General features: G+C 43.1%; 1 protein-coding gene across 1 annotated transcript in view; it reads right to left on the minus strand.

Annotated features, from left to right (window-relative positions):
* The window catches only part of USH1C (USH1 protein network component harmonin), a 697,039-nt gene that overhangs the window by 75,146 nt on the left and 606,750 nt on the right, over positions 1 to 15,143 (minus strand). Inside the window, exon 26 of the mRNA XM_086954146.1 lies at positions 5,349 to 5,458. Coding sequence (XP_086810272.1) covers positions 5,349 to 5,458 — 110 coding nt within the window. The remainder of the gene's footprint in view (positions 1 to 5,348; positions 5,459 to 15,143) is intronic.

Consider the following 15,143-nt stretch of genomic DNA (forward strand, 5'->3'; position numbering starts at 1 on the left):
TTTTTTGGCTGCATTCTATCTGACCAGTGGTACCCATTTGTGTTTTTGCATTCTGAGGTTGGGGGACAGGATACTATTTGGTCTCTAACCCTTCTTTTCCTCTTGGGCCCTTTGTTAATTGTGTATTATAGGTAACTGGAAATATGCAGATTTACCACGAACATAATATGTTCCTTTAACATTTGCTTCATGTCCTGCAAATCCTTCACCAAATAAGTCTGGTCACAGTCACTCCAATCCACAATTTCTTCAGTCTCATTCCCTTCCCTTTCACAAATGATACATAGTTTCTCCCTTTTGCCACATCCAAGTTTAAACTCAGATGAATTTCTTTTCTTTAGCCCTTTCTTTGTCTTTATTTACCAAAAACGTGCATGCACTTAAGATAGTAGAATTAGGGCTATTATAGGGTTGGAAATATCTCACCATGCATTTCCTTCTACTCAGCCTTCAATGTGCTTTTGAGTATCTGGAAATAAGGTTTGTCATCCTGATGTGCAAGTTTGAAGAATTTGTGATAATTCCTTTGTGTTAAGGCAATGTATAATCAGGATACAACAGCTTTATTGTGTCCTGGTGATAATGCAGATTAAAACAAAAATACTACAGTAGAACAAATAAGACAATAGTGAGTGAAAGTAAGTGGATCTCTCAGCTGTAGAGTTAAGCAAATAGGAGCAAATAAAACAATTTTCTACTTTATAAGCCTTATATATTCAGCTAACATTCGATAAAAAAAATTGTAACCAAAGATACTTTCGGATTTAGCTCTAGTTAAGGTTAGAACTGACAATGAGAGGGGCCTTAGCCTGTGTAAGAGAAAAGTGCATTCATGTTGAATTTCCAACAGGGGCATTCCAAAATTGCAGTCTTTAACTATAGTCACAGCACTCTCAGCAAACACAAACAGAGTGCCTATTGCTAGTCAAGTCCCAGAGAACTGTAATTTAATACTAGAGTTGAAGAACATGGGATAATAACTTGAGTTGATATACATATTGAAAGCGTGATAGACTGATTGTAAGGTTAAACACAGTCCAACTCTTCCCTGTAAATACCCATCTCTCAGCCTGTTGCAGTCAGTCCTAGAGCAAATGCAAGCATAACTGAACAAAGGATCTATCTAAGGCATCCATCCCTGCTTGAAAATCAAACTCTTTGAATACAACTTCCACAGCTGACAATTCCAAACAAGAGGCAAAAGCAAGTACAGTTTTGGAAGACTCTGAGGGAGCGAAGGAATATGAACCAACTGGCATAAAACTGTGCAGAGATTCACTGAGAACTAAATTGATCTTGCACCCAATCCAAGATGACACATTCGGGTTATTCTTTAAATAGGGGAAAGACCATTGTGCTGTGCACAGACAATACTATCTGCTCAGATTCGAGAAGAGCAAATAATGCGACATATTTGGGAGTGATATTATCTGCTGACATAAAGATATTAGTCAAAAATAATTTTGATCCATTAATAGAAAAAATTAAGATAGACTTGGATAGGGTAAACGGTTTGCATCTTTCCATCATAGGCAGAGTGAACTATTTAAAAATGAATATATTACCGAAATGTCTGTATCTCTTTCGCTCTATTCCTTTAGTTATAGATCCTAATATAATTAATTTAATTAATAAGCTTACTTCCAAATTTGTCTGGCAAAATGGGAAGATCAGACGATCTCTACTCTATCTATCCACTCCGCTTAACAGAGGTGGGCTTACTGCTCCAAATTTAATTCTATACTACTGGGCAGCCTTTTTAAAACATCTAAAACCCATGATTCTAGGAACACCCTTAGCCTCTGACACTTCTAACATCAATACACCAACAATTTATGAATTAATGCTAGGGCAAGAAGCGAAAGGCTTGTTGTTAAGAAAAACTGAAAAAGCCTATTATAATCGAACTAAGAGTGAAATTATTAAAAGTGCCTGGCTGATCTGGAATAAGATACTTAAACATACACAGATTGGCAAATTCAACCGATATACGCCCATTTTCCATTCTACCATTACATCTGACCTTGACTTTGAACATACAGCTAAGAAATGGTATAGTCTAGGCATAAAAACAATTAACGAAGTGTGGATGAATGGGCCACAAACTACATTTCAAGATGTTAAAATAAGATTTGGTCTCCCAGAAGGTGATTTTCTTAAATTTGCACAATTACAGGCAAAATTAAAAGCTAAAAAAGAAGCTATTACTCTTCAGAAGAATGATCTAATAGAAGCAAGTCATCTTGCAAAAATTAAGATTGGAACATTATATAATATTTTATTAACTAATGTCAACGATGATCTCGAGAAAACAGAAACTAAATGGATGGTAAAATTAAATAATCCGGACGTTGATATAGATAAATCATTGGAAATGAGCAGCAAATTATTTATGGCTAGTAATTTAAAGGCTCAATTATATAAAACTATTTATGATTTATATTTTACCCCTGCTAAACTTTTTGCATGGGGGAAAGGGGAAAATGATCATTGCCCACGCTGTTCACAAGGCCCAGCGACTTTAATTCACCTTTTCAGTAGCTGCTCCGAGCTACGTTTATTAAAAAACATGATTGCTACATTTTGGGAGAAAGTCTTCCATCGCAAACTTCCAGAGTCCGATACCTTATTTGTGTTGGGATATGATAGGTCGCTAAAGCTAAATAAATCTGAACAAAGATTGTTATTTATAGGTACAGCTGTATTGAGACTAATCTTGTCCGCACGCTGGAAGGATACTCTTCCTCCTACCTTTCAAATGTGGCTAGCTCGACTTCTCGCAGTTTATTCTTTTGAATCTGCAATATATGAAACTAGAGGAATTAAAGCAAAATTACGTGGTAAAGAATTGTGGAACCCTATATCATTGTGGAAAGAGGAGGTTTGTCCCAGTGGAATTGGTTAATGGAAAAAAAATTTTTGGCCTCATATGTCATTTCTGAAATGTGTTGGTTTTTTTTTTTTTTGTTTTTTTTGTTTTTTTTTCACAGCTGACAATTCCAAACAAGAGGCAAAAGCAAGTACAGTTTTGGAAGACTCTGAGGGAGCGAAGGAATATGAACCAACTGGCATAAAACTGTGCAGAGATTCACTGAGAACTAAATTGATCTTGCACCCAATCCAAGATGACACATTCTGGTCTTTTCTTAAAAACTGTAAAAGCATCATCATCACTGGTGTAACCAGAAGGGAGGGCAGGCAACCAGATGTATGACAGAGGTAGGCGTGGCTGAACCATGCGTGCCTCTACAACTTGGTTGCAACCATGAATACGTCTTAGGCATGCATTCCTTTACCAGGAATGCCTTTACCATGCATGTCTTTAAAATGATTTTCATTGTAAAAGTATGATTGCTAAAGAAATATGTGTGCTACATTGAAAAAAATCACAGATACACTAGACACCCCTAGCTATCAGTGGCAGATGCCCATTTCACCTGGAGCAACTCGAACCAATCCCAAAAACATTTCTCCAGAAACTCCAAAATGGGCCCATTGGATAACAGACACCAGAACCTCAGAAACAACTGCTTTGCTACCTGTTTCTCTTGACCGATCCTTTTCAAACTTGGAGGGACACAAGTCCCAAGTGTCCCCGGCTTCCTCACCAAGCCCCATCCCAATCGAATCATAGGAAAGGGTAGGACTTTCACCCCAAGCACACCAAATCACAGCCAAACCTCACCAACTGCTATAAGCACGAAACTGAAACGAGCCCTGAGACCTAAACTCGGGGAAATTTAGCCCACTCCAACCCCAAGCCCTAAAACTACCCCGCCCCCTGCCCTAAGCCCTAAGGCTACTGTTAAAACGAAGTAGGAGGCGCAGACATTTCTTGTAGATGGTATTAGTAGATTTATTACCCCCCAAAACGATTTCCTCTCCCAAACCAGGCCCAGCCCCTCTTACCTGTACACATCAAGCTTACTGTCCCTACACTTCCTGTTTCTCTCCCGCCCTTCCAGACATCGAGACCACGCACTGCCTTAACCATGCATGGTTATGGCAAGCGTGGTTCCGCTTGCAGGGAAACTGCATGCATGCTTTCTCCAGTGTTGTTAAGGCCGTTTCCCCAGGCCACCCAGTAATGGCCCATGGAGCAAAAGTCTCCATTGGCTAAGAGATGCAGTACCGCAAATTTGCAAATAATTAAATATGGCATGTGGCAGTTGGCAGTTGGCTGCATCAAACTAGGCCATGGGAACAGTAACATGCAAGAAGTTTTAAGAAAATGCCATTTGGTAATACCCCATCCCTCTACAATGAAACTAGTTTTGTGAAAACATGGCCTACTACTCTCAAAGTGTAGCAGAACAAGATTACTTTGAATACTTCATATTTTGTCAAGCAACAAGACATATCGCTAATTATGTCACTCAGCATTAGATCACAGTGATTCATTCACAGACATGATAGGTACAACCCAGAGAGTAGAAGGACAATTTTCATTGACGCACACATACACAACCTGTACAGCAAAGACTTCATTAATGTAACTACACACTCAACCTGTTTGGCATGGATAGAATTAGGTAATTCCTTTCTTACACAGAAGAGGCACAGCAGTACAGGAGTAGAGCAAGCAAAATTCTCAAGTAGTCCCAAAACTGAAAGTAAATAAGTAAACATTTTGATTGATATCTTTCTCACTTCAGTTCATGATCCTGGGAAATAAATACATTGATCTGCTTTTTTTCTTTTACAGTATTCCAGTTATTTATTTTATTTGGCTGCATCAGAAATTATTAGCAGCAAAACAGGTGTTCTATGGGGCTTAGTTTCATCCAACGTGGCAGTCTCTCCTTTTTCTATAGACTTCAGTGTCTTTTCAGCCCCTAGTCCTCTTGTTAGTTCAGCTGACGTGAGGGGCTTGTGTGAGACATAACAAAGGGGATGGCCTTCAACAACCAGTTTGGCCAAAGGCAGAAGGGCTATAATGCAATTAGAACATTCTACACATTGAGGGTAACATTCTCAATTAAATCAGAGACACTGAAAGACAAACATTGGAACGCTGGAGCAGAATGTCTTCACCAGCCACTATTGGCCCTGAGCCACTTTACTATTTTCAATGAAGGTCTCAACATTTCAATGTTCTCATATAGAATTATTAATCTTGCAGCATTCCATTGACCACCTACCTCTCAAATCTATCTATAATTTCTCTAATATCCTGAAGTCCAAGGAGTGGTCAAAACAAATTTCATATAGTTGATAATGCAACACAGTACAATACTTTTACAAAGAATCAAATACATAACAAAGTAATTAATATCTTGATAAATGTAAATATTCTTTAATGACCTATCAAAATCAGTGCAAAAATCAGCTGCCAAAGAAGAGCCTACCCCGCCTTTGTTCCAAGCCTTTGTCAGTGTTGCTTGGGCTTCTGTCAGTGTAACATCTGTCAAAATCTTCCCATTGACAGCCATTATCTCATCGCCTTTCACTATTCCACCTACAAGAAAGACAAGCATCACGTAAAATAAACATATCATAACCATTTTTATTTATGTGAGCTGAAATGCCAAGCAGATTTCCAGTCAATGTTATAAAAGTGGAAAAATGACCTTTCAAAAGTGATCTAATACTGTACTGTATTGCTTTTGTTGACCTAATAGAAACCCGTTGCTCTGCATACTCAAGTGAAATCTACTGGTTTAGTATGAATACATATTTTTGAGAACCACTTTCTCATAATCAATATGGCAGATATCATCAGCATTTTTACATGTAATCTATAGCCACAAGAACATATTGCAGCAATTGCTACTTGTACTTGTATTTATGATATTGTTTGACTCACATTCCCATCAATCAGCTCAATCGACCTATCCTTTTTAGGTTACTTTGCTATCTTGAAAACAGATTTTAAGTTACTTTAAATCGAAGAAATTTACTTTTTCTTCTGAATACTTTTCTTCAAAAAGGGAGTAAATTCAACCTAACCTTTCCTGCTGACACTGGTTCACTTTCCAACATAAACTAAGTTAGGAGTCACTTTACTACTCATAAACTAAGAAAAATCCTAATTGTAAGACTTTCGGTATTCACAGAAGGCATTTAGGAGTCCTAAAGTTAGGAGTCCTAACTTTACTAGCTACTAAACTGAGAAAAATCCTAAATTTAAGACTTTTGGTATTCACAGAAGGCATTTGGGAGTCCTAAAGTTAGGAGTCCTTACTTCTGTGAATACCGAAATGAGTAACGGCCACATGCATCATTGTTGCCGTTTGCGATTTCTTAATTGCGAAAATTAAGGAATCGCAATTAGGAAATCGCAAACGGCTATGCACCAATAAATCGGATTTTTTTTGCAATTTCTTAAATTTCCTTAATTGCGATTCACAATTTGCGAATCACAATTAAGGAATCCCTTCCCATTGATTCCTATGGGCCTAAAGGCCCATAGGAATCAATGGGAAGTCATTTTCAATTTGCGATTCACAATTTTCGAATCGCAAATTCAAAATGCAATTTCAAGGGTGCACACCTGAAATATAAATTTAAGTGCATTTTTCACACACACATGCCCCAAGGGCATGTGTGTGTGTAAAATGAAACTTTCAAAAATGCACTTTTGTGCATTTTTGAAAGTTTTCGCAAATTACCATGAAGATCAACTTCATGGTAATTTACCTCTCCCTATTTGCGAATTCGCAAATTTAAAATGTTCATGCATTGCATTTAGGAAATCTCAAATTGCGATTTCTTAAATGCAATCGCAATTTTAGAAATCGCAACATGATTGCGATTTCTAAAATTGCGAAAAACATGATGCATCCCAATTTTGTTAACTGCATTCGCAGACGGCCGAAAATTGCGATTCGCACCGTTTGCGAATGCAATTGACAATGATGCATGTGCCCGTAAGTGTCTTCTGTGAATACCAAAATGAGTAAGTGCCGTCTGTGAATACCAAATGGTAGTAAGTTTAGGATTTTGTCTTAAGTTAGTTCTGTGAATCGGGCCCTAAGCCTGCTCCCAGTCGGTGGGAGCTTTAAAAATGCTCCCGCCGGCTGGAGTCAGACTTGTGTTCTGTTTTCCTACCCACACTGATGCGGACAGGTAAACAGAACAGCAGATTGCTCCTGCATTGAGGGAGCGACATAAATAGCTGCTCTCTCCGGGCAGGAGTAATGCCAGCTCTCGCACTATGCAGGGAGCTGGCTGCGGTCAAGAGAGATCAAGGGGCTCCCCCGCAGCCCACAATGATGTGCCCCAGTATTTATTATGCAGGCCCTGGGAGATAGGGTCCCCGGGGACAAAGTAGGCTCAGGGACGGGGGTCTACTCAGCTTCTGTCCCCTTTTAAAAAAGCACGCACGGAAAATAGGCTTGGGGAGAGAGGCTGTGCACAACTCCCCTTAATAAATGCATTGGTCCACGAGGATAGAGTCCCTGGGGTGATAACAGCTCAGAGAAGGGGGACTTGTGCCCCCTCCCCTTAAAAAATGCATTTGGCCCCAGGGGAAGTGGAGAGGTGAGCTGTAGCTCCTACTCCCATTGGGTTTGGCCCTGTAGGATGGGGTCCCTGGGGCCTGATAAGGTTTGAGGAGGGCAGTCATGCAGCCCCTCCCCTTTTAAACAAAAAAAGGTCCAGGAAGATGGGCTCCCCAGGGCCTATGGTGGCTAGGAGAGGGCCCCCTCTCCTTTTTATTGGTTTTTCCCCAGGTGATGGGATCCCCGGGGCCTAATAAGGCTCAGGGATGGCAGCTACATTCTCCCCTCCCCTTAGATTTTAGAGTAAGTGGTTGGGATCCCGGGGACCCAAGAAAGTTTAGGAGAAGCATTGCATTGCCCTTTCCTTGTTTAATTTTATTTGACCCTGGAGAATGGTGTCCCCGGGGCCTTTTAAGGCTTGGCAAGATGGGTTGTGCTGCACAATCCCCTTTTAATTGGAACTGGTCCCAGGGGATGGGGTGCCCCTGGGGCCAATTAAGGCTTGGGCGCGGACTGCATGCCCCATCCCCTTAAAATATAGGTTTTGGCATTGGGGATTGGGTCCCCGTAGCCCGAAAATAATTCCTACGCCACACACCCCACAGGCTGTGTTTGGCATCAGGTTAGCTTTCTGCTGGGGGTTTGGACACTGGGCTAGGCGGCATGCCAAGCCCTATGGCCAACACCCCACTATGCATGGCCAAAGGCTGCACACAGTGGGGTTGTCACACTGCTGTTGGTTTGGCCATAGTGCCTAGCATTAGGCCAAGTCCTCTGGCCAACCCCAAGCTGCGCACGGCTAAAAACAGTGCGTAGAATGGAGTTGGCTGTCTGTGGGAGATTGGCCTCAGAGCCTGGCAAGCCTGGGTCAGGGACTGTGGCCAACTCCCATAGAGAACAGCCAGAGGCTTTACACATGGTAATAAAATATTACTTTACTTTAAAAAAAAATAGAAATTGATTGAAAAAAATTAAAGTTAAAGTAACATTTAGTTAAACTCAGATTTCATTGAGGAAAGCAAAGGCTAAAGTGACTTCATAGTTATGTGATTATGTCAGTCACAACATTAGCGTTTTGCAATCAAATAACCACAGAACTTCACTGGTTATAGTTAGCAGAGCTAACCATATTGTGCGCCCCGCCATCCACTGCTTATGGCCTCACATATTACATCACTCATGGCATGTTCTATGACATTGTTTATGACATCACTGATAACATCTCAAATTACATCACCCAATGAGTGTACTAGTTTGTTTTAGAATTTACATAGTGGCGGCAACTATCCTAATACTTATCTTCCTAGTTTTGTGCAGCCAGAGGCCAGGTAATGGGTGCACATATTTACAAAATGAATGTGCGTCTAATGCATCATAGTTTTTGTATTGAAGAGTAACTCTGTCTGCAGGAGATAGTTGACAACGTGTGCTCAGCATGTTCCACACAAGTTTTTGGGGCTCTAAAGAAAATATTTACAACAGGGCAAAGTTTCTACATACTACACACTAGGGGGCCCATTAGGATGGCGGGTGGACTTTGTCCGCCTACCATCCTATCGTAAAATTAGACCGCGTGCCATAAGGGCGGGGGTCCCATGGGGGCCATTAGGATGTATCCTTTATTCCTGTCATTGTGGCGGGCGATGCATTTAGCACCGCCCGCCACAATGCCAGGAAGGCATGTTGTGCACTTCCATGCACAACATGGAAGGCACCACGCGGTACCTGCCATGTTGTGCATAGAACTGCAGTGGGGTACTATAGGGACCCCCCATGTGCACCCCCCAACCCCCAAAGAATTATTTGGGTGTACGCAATGGGCCCCGCAAGCAATCCCCTCATGCCTTTCTGTGGCGCCAATGCCGCCACGGAAAGGCATGTATGCATCCCCATCCTAATATGGCTGGAGGTGTCTAACAGACACTGCCACCATATTAAACTCTTTTCCGCCCGGTCAACTTGTTGACTGGGTGGAAAAGCGGTGGACGGTCTTTCCATCCACCGCGGTCCCCCTGCCATAGTAATATGGCGGGGTGAAATGGGTGGCAAGCGGGGAAGGTTCACGGGCAGATCGCCACAACCATGCGGGCAGTGGCGATCTGCCAGATATCCTAATGGGCCCCTTAGTATTTTTAGCAGATACTCAGTACTGTAAACAGTTATTAGACAGAATCGTCTCAACATGACAATTTCCAAATAACATAAAAGACTGTGTGCACAAGATACTTACCTATGTACTTGTGCTTGTTTTGCTTCAGAAGATGGGTTATCTTTAAAGTTTTCACCACAGTATGAAGTCTGCATGTAGTATGATCTTTAGCACTTTCAGACCTTGGTAATTGTTTGTATTTTTATTGTGTTTATTGGCATTTCAGCATCAATATTCAGGACACTATGGAGCGCACATGAGCTACATTCATCATCAACAGTAGAACCATGGATTCTTAATTATTGTAGATCTGTTACATATCTACTATCGTCTGGCTCATTCCATATTGTAGAAGCTTGGTCTATCCACAATAACAATATTTTTAGGGGAGGTCAGATCATACATAAACAAAAAGTCTGTTGTTTGTGCAATGCAACACCACAATCCATTGCAGCTCCACCCTCCCTACCCCACCCATATGCTTCCCAAAGTGAGCACTTCATGAGGACTATGAGGGCTGACCATTAAACTGTGGAACCCAGGAGGCACTTTATACGTGGCAATCAAATGGTCATTTGGGGGACCGTATGAGCGGGCTTCAGAGGCTGGAATACTTCCTGGAGGACTCAGTGAGTTGTTTAACACTTTTGTTAGGGTGTGTGTCATCTCTCCCCAGGCAAGCAGATCATCTAGTCGTTTGTTGTCTTGTTTAGTGAGCTGCATGTCGGCTTATTCGGCTCCTGCCCACTCTACAAGGTCATCCCACCACCTACTCATCTGCAGAGACCATGCACTGATTCAGTGTATTTCAATGTGCCATTTGGCAACAGTGAGTCCTAGTATTGTGTACATTCAGCTTAGCTTTTTTGGGGGTTGTCGAGGAGTGCGCCTAATAGTCATGTTCCGATTTGTCTCGGAACCATCCAGCCAGTCACTGCTGTGAGATGGATCACTATCTCCAACCCAAAAATTGTCACACCTGGGCATCCATAGACCAGGAGTAAAAAATCTGCATCAATGGTACTGCAACGGGCACAACAAGAAACTCTCTGGGGGCATATGGAATGGAGTTTTTTTGGTGAGAGATATACCATCTGGTCATAGCTATATTGTATTAATTTGAATCATGTGTTAACTGATACTTTCTTTACCCCCATATGTACTTCACCCACTCCTTTGGGGTAATGGGTTCCTCACTAGAGCTCTTCCAGCATTCCGCTACCTGAACTGGCCCCAGATGCTGGTCTCAAGATGCATGATTAACCGCCAACCTCCAGAAAAACGCCAACAAGGTGCCTAGCATCTGTGATGGATCCAGTGGATCCAGCGCCAAAGCCGGCGGGCAGTGGTGGTCAATTTTGCCTATTGTAAAAATTATCCTTGTCCTAGTCCAAAAAAAAGAAAGGTATCTTGAATAGTTCTGAAACCATTGTCCTGGTATAAATCTGTGAACATATTTTAGCCACCCCCTCACCACTTTTCAGTGGACATTATTTGAGCAATTTGGGAAAACGGGGCACAATCTATATGTAAAATACGGGGGATAGGGCGTCCGCTGAATCACTTGGCAGACCGCTCAGTCCTACAAGCATCACGTTAGACTGATCACATGGGTTAATGTATGCGGAAAGTCTCCACCTCTCATTAGAAGTTCCCATGGTTGGTAACAATCATGGGACCCTGCTGAGAGCAACCTTTCCCAATTATCTTCTCCATTGAGCCAGTGGACAGCATGCTGGAGGCGGGTGGCCAAGTAAAAAATCTCCAGTTCAACCGAACCTGCTCTCCTTTCGTAAACATTTAAAGACATGGCTGTTTCCCTAATTCACTTCCCTCTCACCTTCTTCTTTTCTCTCTAGCTCTGGGACGCTCACGGGCAGCCATGCGCTCTATAGATCTGTAAACCTTAAGTCCCCCTCTATCCCCTTCTCACAAGCCTGACCCTATTGCGCCTTCCAGCCCATGATAAAAGGGCATAAAGACATCTAGTCAATACCACCATTTTCAGAAGGGCTATCTTCCCCTTTAAAGACAGATGCACTGTTTTCCAGAATTCTATAGTGGGATGCAGGACATTCATCATGTGGCCCAAATTTAGGTCATGAGTTAGTTGTTCCACTCGAGTGAGGTAAAAACCCACATAGATGACGTTTTTTCAAGGAATACCCGCCTCTGGCAGTCGTTCTGGTGGAATAGTAGTCCTATGGGAAACAATGCAGATTTAGTTGTGTGGACCTCTAAGTCTGAGAATGCCCCAAACTCCTGCATCAGATTTAATAGGAGGATAGTTACATCAGATTGATGAAGGAATACCAATTCATCATCTACATAAAGCAAGACTACATGTACACTGGATCCCACGGTCACTCCTCACCCTCCAAGGATCTGATGAAGGCGACATGCCAAGGGCTCCAACGTTAAGGTGAAGATAAGTGGGGACAATGGGCAGACTTGCCACGCGCCATGCTGGAGGGAGATCACAGCAGACACACAGTGTCCAGCGCAAAAGTGTGCAATCGGTTTTTTGTATAACAAGTTCACCCTTATGTACGTCTGCCCCAATCTAGCCGCCTAAAATACCTGCCATATATAGTCCCAATTGACTCAATCAAGGGCCTGCTCTATGTGTGGAAAGGCCAGTGCATAGGGATCATCCATCAGTCCTGGGGAGTGTACCACATGCATTAACTGATGTTTATTACATAGCATATTTCTGTGGTCAGTGTGAACCAAAGGCAGGAGACATGGGAGGAGCCATGCAACTAGCACCTGACTTAGGGGGTGATTATGATGGCAGTGAACCCGACACCAGCAGTCTGCCAGTGGCGGGTTCACCACCATTGTGTGGCCAATTACCCCCCGCCAGATCAGGAAGGCAGGTGGTGTGTCTGGCGGGCGAAAAGTGCTGCCGCCACGGGTCTGACATAGACAATTGTTACGATTGCTTGTCGGACCGTCCCCACATCCTCAAAATGGTGGCGGTGCATAGAATGCACCGTCCGACATATTAAGATGCTGGATTCCCACCAGCCTTTCCATGGTGGTGCATCTGCCATGGAAAGGCTTCCGGGGATGGACTTTGGGGGTCTGTTGTGGGCCCCCCTTGACCATGGGCACTTTTGTTTTGCACTTAATTTCCCTGCACCATGTGTCTGCCACGTAGTGCAGGGTAATGCAAAACCTGCATTTGTTCCATTGCGGCGGGTGCTACAGACAGCAGCAACCGCCACAATGGAAAACATATAATGCGACCACCACAGTGGCGGTTGCATTGTAATTGGGCATGTGGGACCCCAACACTATGTCGGGCGGTCCCCATCTCCGCTAAGGTGTCCGCCATCCTAATCAGGTCCTTAATATATTCTGACCCACATACAACAGTGTTATCGAGCGATAAGAACACACCAATATAGGACATGTGCAAGATTTCCTGATTAGTACCATCATGTCCTCCCGCATGATGTCTGGGATTATCCCATTGGAGAAGGTCTACTGATAAACTGTCAAGAGCCTATGCACTGAAGCCTACCCACTAAAGCTTTAGGGAAGGCCTTATAAAACTCAGCCATGAGCCCATTCCTGCTTGGCATCCTTGAAGTTTTTATGGAGTCAATTTCTCCTTTAATCTCTTGTTTGGTAAGAAGGGCTCCCAGCGTTTCTCAAGCCTCACCTGATAATTTTGGTAATGACAGCCTGACTAAATTGTGGATTTTAGTGCCCACAGGGAGGGGGTGGTGTAATTGTGACGCAAGTGGTCTTCGAAGACTCTGTTTATCACCTGTTGAGTGGTGACAACCCGTCCTGTACTAGTATTTAATGTCACGACCAGTTGCGGTAAGGTCTGTGAGCATATCAGGTATGCCAACAGGCAGCCACTCCTGTCTCCTTCGATATATCTACTACGGCTACTGACAGTTTGTAAGTTTCTCTAGCCTGTCCCACAGTTGAGAGACATGGTGTCTTTGTCTGTCCCAGTCAGCTGTTTTGTCATGTGAGGCAGAAAGCATCTTTTCTATCGAACCAGCTCTGTTGCCTCCCTCGTTATATCCCTTTCTAAGATGTGTTTGAGGCCTAGAGAAGTAGGCATACAAACCCCTCTAAAGACCACCTTGAGTGCTCCCCTTTCAACTACTCCACAACTCGCACTGTCACGATGTATTGGTCTAATGTGTCTTTCAAGGTAGGTCAGAACACTGGATCTGTTAATGCCTCCACCTGGAGCCGTCATAGTGTTACCCCATGCTAGATCTGGCCAGTTGAGTACTGTAGCAAAAGCGGGGAGTGGTCCAAGAGGTATCGCCCCAAATATGCTGTATCATGTGACTGTGGATTGGACCAGAAGAAATTGATCTACAGTGTGTCAGATGCTGGTGTATAGCAGGAATATGTGTGTGGGTGCTGGACATGCCAAATATCCACTTGTCCACATCCTTTCCAAAAAATTACCAGTCGTCAGCATTCGGAGCGTATATATTAATAAGACAAATGTCCATTAAATGCCCCCTCTAGAATAGCGTAACATCCCTCCATGTCTACCTGCACCCTAACTGTCTTTTTAATAGAGTTCCAGATGCCACCCAGATGAGTGTGCCTCTTGCATAACCCAAATAGGATGTGGTGTAGAGCTGTCCATGCCATCTCAGGCATAATGCTGGCAAACAATCGCCCCAAATATGCATTTCTTGTAATAACACCACTTGCACCCCATATCTCTTGAGCTAAGCATGGACCCTATTCCTTGTTGTGCGGTGTTCAAACCTCTAACATTCCAAGTAAGAAATTTGTATGTAGTGTCTTTAGTATTGATCGTGTTTTTAAGTAGTGAGCTGTTGAGTACCATATAAGTATTGGGTAGTCAAAATCTCCCAGCTGTGCCAAATAAACACGGAAGCATTCCCATTCAACAAAAAAACCATGTACCAATATTTCCCATCCCAATCTCACCCATAGCCCCTTCCACAGGCAGATCAGATGGAGTCCCATGACACAACACCCAGGCAATAGGGACCTGGGCCTGGCTCCCAACCAGATGCACTCCATTAGACCCCCCCCCCCCCACTGAACTATACTAAAATAAGTCAGCAGCGTACATAAAACATAGCAATAATACCACCAAACGGTTTTTGCGACCGCCGTCAGTTTGGAAGCTTTCAGCACCACTCAGATCCAGTCTCTCAATTTACTGCTCTTACCAGATAGTTTTGACAAACCCAGTGATATCGGACTCTGTGTGGTCAATCACTCAGCTTCTGTGCTATCACTCACTGTGTCTAGCTTTCTAAAAGCGGAGAAAAGGAGTTCTGGGTTTGCATTATCACCGCTTCAGTTTGTAGATTGCCGTCTGGGTAGACCAGGATGCAGCATCCATCTCCCCATCCGGGAGCCCAGAAAGGTTTTATAGTTTAGCCTTATTCCTGCTGGAGCAGCGCAGTCCCAGCCATTTCTGTTCCTTCAATCCTGGGGATCGTCAACCTTTCGCAATGCCCTACACATCCAACTAATCTGTGGCACCTTGTATCGACTTGAAGAATTGGACTTTACTAATATGATGC

The sequence above is a fragment of the Lissotriton vulgaris genome, chromosome 2_1 (assembly GCF_964263255.1).
Source record: "Lissotriton vulgaris chromosome 2_1, aLisVul1.2, whole genome shotgun sequence".
Taxonomy (NCBI): Eukaryota; Metazoa; Chordata; class Amphibia; order Caudata; family Salamandridae; genus Lissotriton; species Lissotriton vulgaris.